The sequence below is a fragment of the Phodopus roborovskii genome, unplaced genomic scaffold (genome assembly GCF_943737965.1).
Source record: "Phodopus roborovskii unplaced genomic scaffold, PHOROB, whole genome shotgun sequence".
Classification (NCBI taxonomy): Eukaryota; Metazoa; Chordata; class Mammalia; order Rodentia; family Cricetidae; genus Phodopus; species Phodopus roborovskii.
Window position 1 is genome coordinate 73184799 of NW_026126418.1, and position 13202 is coordinate 73198000.

General features: G+C 50.3%; 1 protein-coding gene and 2 non-coding genes across 10 annotated transcripts in view; all 3 read left to right on the forward strand.

The window, feature by feature from the left end:
• Positions 1-12570, forward strand: part of Prrc2b (proline rich coiled-coil 2B) — an 80705-nt gene extending 68135 nt beyond the window's left edge. For 6 of the 8 annotated variants that reach the window (XM_051185150.1, XM_051185155.1, XM_051185152.1 and 3 more), the window contains exons 26-32: positions 622-719; positions 1760-1887; positions 2205-2445; positions 4379-4534; positions 5011-5102; positions 7209-7290; positions 8647-12570. In XM_051185150.1, the coding sequence (XP_051041107.1) occupies positions 622-719; positions 1760-1887; positions 2205-2445; positions 4379-4534; positions 5011-5102; positions 7209-7290; positions 8647-8778 (929 nt within the window). In that variant the 3' untranslated portion in view covers positions 8779-12570. The remainder of the gene's footprint in view (positions 1-621; positions 720-1759; positions 1888-2204; positions 2446-4378; positions 4535-5010; positions 5103-7208; positions 7291-8646) is intronic. The other 2 variants (XM_051185157.1, XM_051185158.1) reach the window with 1 other exon arrangement.
• LOC127222913 (small nucleolar RNA SNORD62) lies at positions 297-381 on the forward strand. The gene has a single exon (XR_007834593.1). It is a non-coding gene; the product is annotated as a small nucleolar RNA SNORD62 (small nucleolar RNA).
• Positions 3791-3875, forward strand: LOC127222914 (small nucleolar RNA SNORD62). Its single transcript, XR_007834594.1, has one exon. It is a non-coding gene; the product is annotated as a small nucleolar RNA SNORD62 (small nucleolar RNA).
• Positions 12571-13202: the final 632 nt, after the last annotated feature.

Genomic DNA, 13202 nt, shown 5'->3' on the forward strand with positions numbered 1-13202 from the left:
CTTCCCACATGCTATGGACAGTATGATTCTTGCTCTATTATGGGAAGCAGGATTGTAGTGTCATAGGAAGACAATTGGAATTGCCAGAGAGAACTGAGTGAAGATACAGCTCTAGTCAGTGCCAACTCCCTGGTGAACCACTCACTTACTCATAAAAACAGCTGATGGTACTGTGCCCCTGGGTGGCTACACCCACAACACAAGGGCTTACTTGCACCCTCCATTGCTGGTAGCTGTTTTGACTCTTATTGTCATTATGCATGTTACTGGGGGTTTTGAGGTCCCAGCTGCCAAGGTCTCAGTGATGCAGTTCCAATAGATCCTTCTGACCCTCCACTGTGGACTCAAAGCAGGGAGATGAAGAGGACAGAGACTGAGAGACCCAAGCAACTCTCTTCCATAGTAAATAGCCCTCCCAAAGGCCCAGCGTAGCTAGTGAGTGATCAAGTAGTTAGGTGCTCTGTTCCTGCACTTGTCTGGGCTTCCTGGGGTGCATGCTATAGCAGAGAACCACAAAGCCTCTGCTCACGTGTATCCTAGGCCCCACGGATTCCCATGGGAATTCCCTTGTGCAATGGGAAGACTTGATCCTTTTCTTCCTCGTTTTCGATCTGTTTCCAGGCAACCACCTCCCGCCTCTGTACCTGGATGGCCATGTATTTGCAAGTCAGCCCCGACTGGTTCCTCAAACAATACCTCAGCAGCAGAGTTACCAGCAGGTGAGGGTGGGAGCCAGGTGGCCAGAGGTTTCGAGAAGCAACATGGTAGTCACTGAATTTCTTTGCTGGTGATCTTGCCCCTGATCCATGTAATACCCAGTACTGGCAGACCATAGCACCCAGAGAGTATGTGTAGAAAGAGTTTATGAGAGATGAAGAGGCATGGACTAGACGCCCCAGATACTATTGATTTCTTCTCATAGTCCTTGCTTCTCCTAGCTGGGGGTCAGCTGTGTTGTGGGTGCATTGCTAATAGGCTCCTGAAGGGCCTGAGTCTCTGGGCACAGATGCATTAGAAACAGTTTTAGAAATAGGCAGAAGTTGTTGGCTTTGCCCAAGATCAGCATTCCATCTGTGCTGGGGCCTCCTTCTGAAGGCTGGTGCTGACCTCCTACACACCCTGGCAGTGATCCTTCCTACTGCGGGTCTCTGACCCAGAGGATGGAGCTATCCTCTGCTTTCAACATGTTGTTGTGCATAGTTTTCTAAGATTTTTATCCAGCTAAGTGAATCTTAGTGCCCCCTTTTGGTCTTTAAAGGATTATTTTTATTTTATGAGTATGGGTGTTTTGCTTGCATGTATGTCTATGCCCTGTGTTCGTGTACTGCCCACAGAATCAGAGGAAGGCATAAGATCTCTGGATCTGGACTTATAGCCATGTGAATGCTGAGAACTGAACCCAGGTCCTCAGCAAAAACAAAAGTGTTTTTATAACCACTGTGCCATCTTTCTAGCCCTTAGTTTTTGACTCTTGCTAGTCCAGGCTGGCCTATAACTCACTATTTAGCCCTGGCTGACTTGGACCTTGGGTCTTCTAGCCTCAGCCACCCAAGGACTGATATTACATGTATGAACACCACACTCAGCTGGCATGTACCCTAAAAAGGATACTCCAAATCCACCTCCCCTGATGTGCATGACCATGCATCAGTGTTAGGGTACACCATGCCTCAGTCTTGTTGCTGACCAGGCTGGGGCCAGGTGGAGGTGGGGAGGCGTGTTGGTGCCAATGCAGTCATCACCCGGTTCCTGTTTGCAGGCTGCCACTGCCCAGCAGATCCCGATCTCCCTCCACACATCTCTGCAGGCCCAGGCGCAGCTTGGTCTGAGGGGTGGGCTCCCGGTCTCCCAGTCCCAGGAAATCTTCAGCTCCTTGCAGCCTTTCAGGTGAGAGAGACTTCCATGTTGCCCTGCTGCAGTTGCCTGTGCTCCTCTGTACTGGGGCCTGTTACAGACCAGGCCACCAGCTGGTCTCCACCACTGCTGGTTATGTTCTTCCTGTGCCTTTTCCTCTACCCAAAGCCAAGCCCCAACCCCCACATCCCCCCAACTGCTTATGGTCTGCAGTTCAGCAGTGTCAGGCTTATCTGGGCGCTCTGACTCATTCTCTGGGGAAGCAGGGATGTGTTAGCACACCCTCAGTCTGTGTGTTCAGCAGTGTTGAAGATGGTTGTATACTTGTTCACCTTCCCTGGCTTTTGCAGGTCTCAGGTGTACATGCACCCCAGCCTGTCACCGCCCAGCACTATGATCCTCTCTGGGGGCACGGCCTTGAAACCCCCGTACTCAGCGTTTCCTGGCATACAGCCCTTGGAGATGGTGAAACCACAGTCTGGCTCACCCTACCAGCCCATGAGTGGAAATCAGGCCCTGGTCTATGAGGGCCAGCTTGGCCAGGCTGCCGGGTTGGGCACCTCCCAGATGCTGGATTCCCAGCTTCCACAGGTCAGTTTGGTTTCTCACATGCTTCTGTCTTCTTCATCGACAGTCAGCTGCCTCCTGTTTGTGCTGGTGTGCATTATGTCTCAGCTGCAGTGCTCCCCAACTGTGTCCTGCTGGCTTCCCTTTCCACTGGAGATGTTTGCAGTCCCCAAGTGGAGGCTGTGGGAATGGATATGGGGCAGGTGTCTTTGTCCCTCCCTCCCTTCTTCTAGGCCCCACTTAAGCCTGAGCCGCATACGTGTTGGAGCTTCCCACTGCCAAATCTGTCATTGCACCCTTCCTCCTCAACCTTGAGCCCTACATGGCAGCTGAATAGGCCCTTCTTCTTTTGGGTTCCTGGCTTACCGTCTTCCTCCATCTTGATGCCCTGGACCATGTCCATAGTGTAAGAATCACACAAAGTTACGCTCTGTCTTTCTAATAGCTCCTGGTACTTCAACCCCACACTCCCTGGGGCATCACAGCCATGCACTCCCTCTCTCTGTCTCCCACCAACCGTACATCCTAGCAGCCACTTCTTGCTTGCTTCTCCCATGTTGCTCCTTTCCCCCATTACCTTGCTTCCTATCACCAGAGAAACAGGTGGCGATGTCCCTCCGGGCCCGTGGTCCCCCTCCTCTGCCTTGTGTTCTGGATCAAAGCAGCATCCTGTCCCTGGGAAGTCCCCCTTCATCCTGCAGGCCACCCTGGCTAGTGCACCCCTTTCCTGTCAGTGTAGAGATGGGCTCAGTCCTGCCCTGCTAATTGAGGGGTCCTCTTTCTACTGCACCCCTGCCACCACATCACAGCATCACACAGTGCCCTGGCTCTTCAGGCCATCTTTTTCATGACGTTATGCCTGGCTCACCTTTCTCCTCAAACCCTCTTCCCCTCTTCATGTGCCCACTCCCTCCAGTCTGATTGTGGATACACCCTTCATCCTATCCTTGCTCTCCTTTCTGGTCATCATTCCCAGTGCCGCTTTATGTCTTGTGGCAGCTCCAGCATCCTGGTCTGAGACTGCTTAGTTGCCTCCTTCCTTGCTCATCCAGTCTATATTATCCTCCACCTGCTTCTGTTTCTCCCACCCTCCTACTTCTGGTCTTTCAGCTGCTCCTGTCACCTCTGCCTTTAGGAAAGACTCAGTGTTTGTTTACACGCGCGCGCGCACACCCCTACACCTACCTACCTACCTACCTGTCCTCACTACCCTGTGCTCCTTTGGCCCTTGGTCCCTGATAGCCTGTGCAGTGAGCACAGCAGTCTGGCTCTCCTAGAAGGGCAAGAACCAGGCCATGCTCTGCCCAGGCATTGATCTTGCCCAACTGCATCTGTCCTTGTTGCACTGAAGCTCTGGTGCCACCATAAGTCTCAGTGATGTGATCCCAATAGATCCTTCTGACCCTCCACTGTGGACTCAAAGCAGGGAGATGAAGAGGACAGAGACTGAGAGACTCAGGTGGCCCAGCCCTGCCCCAGTAGCCCCTCCCCCCCCATCTTGTTCTGGATTTGTGTGTGATCTCTTGGGCTCTGTGGGTGCTCCTGTTCTGCTGTCTGGCATGCTCCAAAAGAGTCTCTGAGGCTCCAATTTGGTCTTGTTTTCTGCTGCTATTGATGCAAAAGAGTATCTATCTATCATGTCTATGTCATACAAAGAAACACAATGAGAGACTTCCTGTGTGGCTGTCATTGGGGGCTCTCTCTGCTGTCTTCTTCCCCTCCAAACCTGCATTCTGAGTGCCATACAGCTATGTACAGGATTTCACATACATTGTTCTGTCATTGTCACTGTGGTTCCCCCAGTGCCCATTGTCTGTTTGCTGAAGCTCCAAGGCATGAGGACACACAGCCACCTGCATGTACAGACCACCCAGGAGTGCTATGTGCACTTCCAGATGCATGCTCCAGCTTCCTCCCCAGTATCCATTCTGCCCCCTGACTGTCCTGTCACCCACAGCTCACTATGCCGCTGCCTCGGTATGGGTCTGGGCAGCAGCCACTGATCCTGCCGCAGTCCATTCAGCTGCCTCCGGGACAGAGTCTCTCTGTTGGGGCCCCCAGAAGGATTCCTCCACCTGGATCCCAACCACCAGTCATGAACACCAGCAGAGAGGTAAAGGTGCTTCCAGAGGGGGGCTTTGTCCAGCCAAGACTTCTGCCACAGAGATACTATTACAGAAAGTGCAGGCTCCCAGCCTCATGTGGCTTTCTCACACTGCAAAGTCCACAGAGTCCCAGGTGCCAGAAACTACTTGCTTATGTGTAAATTAGACAGGAAGATAGGTTCTAGCATGTGCTAGACTACCAGGCAGCAAGGAAGGCGTACAACCAGTGCCTCAACCAATGGGGAGAAACCACTTGGAGCCACCACAGATGCAGGACCCAGACTCTTGAATAAGAACAGAGTCCGCACTTCTTATCAGGTCATGGGAGCTCTGATGTGGCGGGTGTCCAGGTGATAGTCCACAGAGAGAGAAAAAGTAAATAGTAGGAATCAGCCCTAACCTGAACCTGGTTGGAGATGAGGCCACTGTGGGCTAGGCTGTCTCTGGGCTGCTGAGTGACCGTGTTGCTTCTTGGCCACTCTAGTCCGCTCAGCTGGAGCTGAAAGGCTTCCACTTTGCCGACAGTAAACAGAATGTTCCTACCGGAGGCTCCGCACCATCCCCACAGGCCTACAGGTAAAGATGAACCCTGGGGGTTGGGGCTCATTGCCGTGTATTCATTTAGTCACTCCAAAGGCCCATGTGTCCAGGGAGGCTGGTGGAGGGGCACTGCAGCATGGTCCCCTTCATAGCACCAGGGTCACTGAGGCATACCTCTAGGGAAACCAGATTTGTTTTCATCTGCAGAGTAAGGTGCTCTGAGGAGTGAGAGAGAATTCTGGGGTGTCAGCCTCAGCCCCGGGGTCTCTTGTATCCAAATTCACCCTTTGAATCCTATCAGAGAACTTCTTAATGCTGGGTATGTGTAGCCTTTCTTCCCATACCACAAACTGGTACCCACTGTTTTCATTGGTATGGTTCTCTACCTCTAGTAACCATCCATGTTCTCTTTCCCCTGATTCAGAAGTACCTATTGTCATGGGAGTGGCTCCTGGTTCCCCATGCTGGGTTTGGGATATGCTCTAGCCCTGGGCCTGAGGGTATGTGCAGCTTGATACCTTATGTTTACACATCGAAGGGGACAGGCACACCTGCAGTGCCTTTCCACAGGTCAGCCAGCAGCACACTCTGCAGGCAGAGTCCTACCGTCTTGTAACCCACTTTCACTGTGACCATTTGACTGACATCTGCTCTGTTGGACTGGAAAGTCCTCCATCCTTTCCCTATCATCACTTCCATAAAAAGAGGATTGATTCATGAAGACCCCTCAGTTTACCTTCATTTATGTTCTTGCTTTTGTGGCTTCTTTGTGTTTGTGCATAGGTGTGTTTTGTTTTGCCACCATTACCTGGCAGAAGGCCCACACAGTAGAGATTTGTGGAGGGCAGCACAGCACAGTGTGCATGTGGAAGGGGGGAGGGAAGGAGGAAGCTTCAAGAAGGAGCTCACGGCAGGGCAGTGGTAGCACGCGCATTTAATCGCAGCACTCAGGAGGCAAAGATAGGTAGAGCTCTTGAGTTTGAGGCCAGGCTGGTCTACAAATTGAGTTCCAAGACAGGCTCCAAAGCTACAGAGAAACCCTGTTTTGAAAAAGGAAAAAAAAAATTTTTTTTAAAATTAAAAAGAAGGATCTCACACCATAGTTCTGCTGGCCCAGTGTGATACAGTAGGCTATAGGGAAGGAAACAGCTTTGGCTTTGAAAGAAACTGTTGCCTCTTTATAGGCAGATTGAAAATATTTGGAAGTGGGAAGGGACCAAATTTTTTTTTTTTTTTTTTTTTTGGCATCATTCCTAAGCAATATAGTGTAGCTCCTATCTACATAGTGTTTGCATTTATGTGTCATTCACAAAGATTTTACAAGTATAGAGGTGGCTGTGGGTTAGTGTAAGCACATGTATACTTAAACTCATGAGGCTCTTGGTTCCATACCCAGAACCAAAAGAGAGCATATGGGAGAACATGGCTAGATCCCATGTCAGTACCATGTTAACTTTATCTGAGGGATCTGAGTTTCCATAGTAGGGTATCTCTGAGGTCCTAGGAAAATCAGGGGCTGCTGGATGTAGAAACACAGGTGTCATGGTTACTAGAGAAATTCCTAGGACTTGAATAGTGTTGTTTCCCCAAGGTTGGGCAAATGGAGCAGCTGGGACATGCCTTGTAAAAAGAAGCTCTTGGTCAGAAATTCTAGGGGTGTTATCCCAAGATGGCTCTTAGGGGGCTGGTGGTAGTCACGCCCAGGAGACTCACTGACCTCTGCCTAGTACTTGTTCTGACACGGGACCTTTTCCTCATTAAATGTCTAATGGCTTTGGAGACAAAACCCTCCCCCACGAGTGAAGATGGGACAACTGATGGTGTGGCTCCTTAGTGCTGGTCACTAGCCTTATCTAGTCCCCATGCTCCGCAGCCTGAGAGCCACTGTCTGTCTGTTCATAGCATGGGTTGCAGCTGCCTTCCCTGGTGTGTCTCCTGGCTCCTGGAAGTGCTGAGGGGCACTGGTGACCACCCTGCTCCCCGTCCTGCATTCTCAGTTGTCTTGGGTCTGTTTTCTGTCTGCCAAGGCCTCTGGCCAGAGGCCCCTCCCTGGCTTGATCTGCCTCTGTGTGCTTCTAGGCTTTTGACTCCATCTCTGTGGTGACACGTGTGTATTCTCAACACTGCCTTTGGTTTTTTCAGGCCTAGCTCTGCTAGCCCCAGTGGGAAGCCCTCTGGATCAGCAGTTAACATGGGCTCTGTGCAGGGACACTACGTTCAACAGGTAGAAGATGGCTTCCCAGACCCTGCAGCCCTGGACACTTAGGCCTGTCTCCCAGCGTCAAAGGAGAGGGGACTGTCCAGCTGGTGGATGCTTTTTGTTAAAAAAAAAAAAAAGCCCTAGTGCTTAGAGCTGGGCCACCTGAGCCCCTCCTGGCAGAAGCACTTCTTGATGGGTACCTGGATCATTCCTTGTCTTGCACATAAAGGGAAGGTACTGGTTCCCACAAGAGGTGATGCCAGAAGGTGTTCTGTCCCCAGCCATTTGGGGCTGTTATGGCGCTCTAGGAGACATGGTTCGGCCTGGGTTAGCGCAGAGGCTGGAGTGTGTGCGTGTGCTAGCTCTAGTGAATGGTGTGGCATGTCCTTGTCTTCCTGGGTGGGAGCATAGATGGGGTGCAGCCTTGCCCACTTCACAGTGAGGGTTTCTCAGTGTCTTTCCCTGTAGACCTTTTCTCTTCCTCCTTTAAGCTGGGCTGGGGCTCCAGAGTTCAGAACCTTGGGGCTTTAGTAAATTTGTCACTGCCAGGTGGAGGTGTATAAGTGGCTCTCTTTTTATACCCCTTTCCCAGTGTTCCTTGTGGGTGGGGGTGGTACTCCTCTGCTGTGGGATGGATTTCTGACCCTTTCTCCCACAGCTGAGGGCATAGCTCGGGTAGAGCACCTCAGAATATGTGAGGCCCAAGGATTCCATCCTTGGCACTGAGAAAGAAAGGAAAGGAGGAAGGAAGGAAGGAAGGAAGGAAGGAAGGAAGGAAGGAAGGAAGGAAGGAAGGAAGGAAGGAAGGGCCAATAAAGCTCCCAGAATTTAGACCAAGTGAGGAGCAGACCCCCTCACTGGTCACCCTTGTGCTGGCTTCTGCTATGCAGGGCTGCAGGCTAGTGGAACCCTGCCTTGGAATCTTGAGATCAAATGGGGTCGTGGGGAACTGTAATTCAGAGGCACTTGGAATGGGGCCTTAACTGAATCACGGGCCAAGATCTGGGAGATCCAAGTTGGCCCCATCCATCCCTCTATAGATAGGTGAATGCCCAGGCCTGTGGTGTAGGTTGGTCTGCTGAAGGGGCTGTTTGCTTGCCAGTGAAGCATGGGGTGCACTGATTTGGAAAGGTCCCATCAGCTTTGGGACCTGAAATGCTTCACCCAGGATCTGCTGCTGCTGCTGCTGAGTTCTCTGTTGAGGCCCAAGAGTCATACATTCAATGCCCGTGGGAGGGATCAAGGCAGTTCTGGCTGCACACCAGGCTCCTCCTCGGTCTTTTGAGGGTAGCTTTTAGTCTGACTCAGGAGCATGGAGGGAGTGGTCTCTACACATTTTGCCTTGCAGTCACTTTGATTTTCCTATCCATCTGTCCAAAGGCAAAGCGAGTGGATGAAAAACCCAGCCTGGGAACCGTGAAGCTGCAGGAGGCCTCCTCAGCCACTTCCCAGATGAAGCGAACCGGAGCAATCAAGCCTCGGGCAGTCAAGGTGGAGGAGAGTAAAGCCTGAAGGGAGGAGAGTCAAGCCTGAAGGTGCCCGGCATCTTTTGCCTCACCCTAACAGGGATGGTGCACCACCGCCAGCCTGGACAGCCACCACCTGGGACCTTGCCAGATCCACCATCCCACTGTCCTGCCACTTGGCCTGGACAGAACTCTCTTCTGCTCCCGAAAGCTCCTGAAAGTTCCATCGTCAGCCAGCCCACATCGTAGATACATGGCATTGACCTGCTTGCTTTGGTACAAAAGAGCAGACTCCCTCCTTCCTGCCCCTCTGCCCAGTGACTGTGGAGTGAGTCTCCTGTGCAGTGCAGACCCGCCCACCCGCCCGCCCCATTCCCCAGGCACAGTGGTTTGGCAGCAGGGTCACTGTAGCTGGAGGCTTTTTGTTTTAAAAAGCAGCTATGGTTTTTACAAAGGGGAAAGGAGAACAAAATGCTAGCTACGTCTGTATAGCTGAACTTTTATACGTTCCTTGCTGTCCTCTCACTGCTCTGCTGTCCCCAGTGGTCTCCTTTTACCTGTCCTGTTTGACATGTCACAGCACTACCTTAAGAGGTGACTCTTAAGAGTGCCCCCCCACACACACACAGTTGGCTAACCTTTGAAATTATTGAGGATATGACTACACCACAGTGGCCCCTCACTACCTTGGGCACCGTTAGGTTAGTATCTGAGTTAAGTTCCAGCCTCCAACCTGGAGTTAATGTTTCAGCATAAGAACTACTATTTGTTCTGGACCCTTCTGAAATCAGTGGACAGGCCAAGTATTGGGCACCAGAGAGGAATTGTGGAGTTAGTCAACATTGTTTTCCAGATTGGCAGAAGTGTCCAAGTCACAGGCCCCACTTGGAGACTGCATTTGAGGCTCTGTGCCTTGACCTCTGGATGGCTGTGTTCCCCCACTCATTCCCTTTCCTCTTCCTGCTGTGTCCCTGTCCATCCACCCCTCACAGCTTATCACCAAAATCAGGACAAAGACGTAGATGGGCACCTGTTAAAGTTTGCAACAGGAAAGGCTATGGGACATTTCCTTATGTCCTTCACTTCTAGCAACAGAGCAGGATGCTGGCAGTTGGTCGCCAAGTTGCCTGTCCTTAGACAATTGGGCAGGCAGAGAAGCCTAAGTAGCCTCCTTCCCTAAGAGGATGGTTTCTTGTTTCTTGACTGGTTTTGTGTGAACTCCTGTATGCTGAGCTTCTTGCTTTCACTGAGAACAAGGCAATCTTCCCGATGCCCACCAAAGGAAAGTGAAGGGGGAATGTCACTCTGCTCAGATGCTCTTCAGGATTGCCCAGGTCATCACCCACTTGGGGATGCTGGGGACAACCACCTGCCTCAGTTGTGCTCACAGTTGGTGGCAGGGCTGGGACAAGTCATCTATCCTAGTTAGCATGGATGTGAGAGCAGAGAAGCATCTTAGAAGCTCTGCAATGGCTTCACACTGCCTTGTTACTTGTTAGAAGGAAGCAAAAGTCAGCTTCCCCCAGTAAGTAATGCCACTGTCCCCAGGCTTGCCTGGACAGGGCAGTCTTAGGAAAAGCTTCACTGCATCTCTAGTCTCAGCCACTCTCCCTCCTTGCCTGTGCTCCAACTTCATTCATGTCTTTGTCCCATCTCTTCTGCATCCCTCATCAGAAGCACTGCCCACTTAGAGCCCCTCATCTGCTGTCCACTCACCCTGGAAGTGTCTGGTTACTGTCCCAGTGATTGAGTCCTCTGCCCCGCTGCCAAGTCTCGGTAAAAAGCCAGAGTCACCTCTGCCTGTCCTTAGAAATGTGGCCACTCACATCACCTGATGCTGGTGGACATTGTGTGTCTAAAGAAGCGTTTTCTCCTTCAGAATTTCAGGCCAGGTTGCTGTGCCCTTTTTAGGTAGCCTGCTGTCAGAATGGCAGTACTTGCTGTTTGAGAAGAAAAATTAGGAGGTTGCCTGTTTTCAGTCCTTTCTATCACCCTGTATATCCCTCCTGCCTCCCACCCCAAATAAAGACAAGAAACACTAGAATTTATTTATATGTATTGATGTTGTAGGTCTAGGAAGAAAAAAAAGTAAATGTCCCACTGCTCTGTTTAATGTCTGAATTACTGTGCAGGAAAGGCCAGGAAATTGCATGTGAAATTTGGTGTGCTCGCCACCTCTGTAACCTCAGCTGTGGTCTCTTCCCCTCTGAGGTGCACATTTGCAATTAGATCCTGGGGACAGAGGGCAGGCTTCAGGCCTCTAAATGTCCCTGGCCCTCGTGTGATCTATCTGGTCAAGCCAAGTTTTTAGTGCAGAGACATTATAAGGTGCAATATCTCTTCATGTGGTTTTTAGAGCCAAGCTCATGGTATAATAGGACTTGGGGTCTTATTTTGGTTTCAAACCCTCATCTTCAGATCATAGATAAAAACATCAGAGCTCTGTCAAGATGCTGTGGCCTTTAATGGGAGCAGGCAAAACCCAGCACTTGCCTTTGCTACTGCTGAGATACATGGAGGTGAGGCAGAATTGTTTACTTCTGCCTGGTAAAGTCACCTAATACTGGTGGCTTTGTTGGGGCCACTGATGGAGTGATCCATGGCTTGCCAACCATGAATTTTTCAGTCCTGTTGGTCCTGGTGGTCCGTTCAGCATGTGACAAGTATCAACTGAAGGCTGCTACCAGCTGCCTTTAGTCTGGTCCAACAGTTGCTTTCCTTGTTTATTCCCAAGTTTACCATTTTCAAAATCAGAGTTCACACAACACTTCTGGGCATAGATTGTTTAAGGGGGAAAACAAAGGATGATTGCATTACACATTCTGAAAAGCTGGTTCAGTTCTAAAGCCATGGTCGCTCTGCTGCTGCTAGAGATACTAGGACAATGTGTCAATTTCAACATTGGTCTCCTGTCTTCTGGAGTTACCTTCCAGATGGGCAGTGATGAAGTTATAAATGATTGATACTCAGTCCAAGGCACAAGAGTGTGCCTGCTGAGGCCTTGAGGCAACTCTGGTTAAGCTTCCCCCCATACCCTGGCATCCATTAGGTCCCCCTCTGCCATGTATTGAAGTACATTTCGTCCTCATTTCCAGCAATGCAACCCCGGGTTAGAGGGCCCGTGAGGATCGTACAACCAAGTGGACATAAGTGTGTTTTCTGTTGTATTCTTTCATGAGTGGGAAATCCAGACTTACAGAAAGCTAGCTCTCTTTGTGAGATGGCTCTAACACAAGTTAGGTCATCTGGAACAAAGTGGCTCAGTGTTGGGGATGAGCACTGTCACCTAGCTGTGCTCTCCACCAGGCCCACCAGCTCCGGCTACTGACCTTCCAGGCATGTGACACCTATGACTGACCTGCTTCAGACCTGCAACATCCCAAGGCCCCATCTTTGGCATGTCACAATCCAGAGTAGCAGCTCCTGTGAAGGCTCTGGGCAAGGCTCCTCACTTGTTGAAAGGAGTCCTGTGCCCTCAGTTTTCAACCTCATACCTTTTGAGGAAAAGGGTTGGGGGGGGGGTGCTCTTTTTGAGGGCCCTTTTTTTTTTTTTTTTTTGGCCTTTCCTGTCTTTTCGCTTAGACCAGATATTTGAAAGGGCAGACGATGCTAAAGGTGTACTGTGCAGCTTGTTTAGACGTGATTTGGGGAACCTCTTACCTCGGATGGGAAATGGAACCGTGAATTCACCCTCACCGTCCCTTCCCTCCGATTCAGTCCCTGTTGTTTCTCCTTTCAAATATGTGATTGTACTAGCTCTTTCCGTATGAAAGAACTCTCCTTATTTAAATAAAAAAAAGTATAAAAAAAAATAAAGCCAAACATGCTTTCTCAGGCTGTGTCAGTTTTATTTCTCAGTCATTGGGAAGATGGAAGAGTTCTACTGTTCTCACAGCTTAAAACTAGGAATGGCTGAAATGCCCTAGCTCAGTGCATCGCTGTGGTCAGGTTCCAGTGACAGCAGGAGTCTTCAGACTGAGGCTGAATTACACCATCAGTCTCTGTGGGACTCTTGCTTCTTTGTCTCCCATAATTGTACAGGGTATTGAAAACCCTTAACGTGGTCCAGGCAAGCTATGGTGGCACATACCTTTAATCCTAGCCCTTGCGAGGCAGAGTTGGAGGCTAGCTTGGTCTACAAATTAAGTTCCAGGACAGACTCCAAGGCTACAGAGAAACCTTGTCTTCTAAAGATTTCATCAATGTGGATGGAAAATAACTTGGAGGAAAGTACCAAGGTCTCAAAAAGAAATTTAGCAGACCCTGAAACTCACAACGGTCTCTCTTCTTTCAGAGTCTCTGAGAAGGCTTACTAAGCAAGGAAGAGGCTACAGATCATACAGTATATAGTTTATATAATATGCACATGTATACATACATGGCTATGAATGTTAGTTAGCCTATATGCAGTTTTTCTTTTCCTGAGTCTGAGGGCTCCTATCAGAGCATGGAGGCATGGTTAAGGTACAT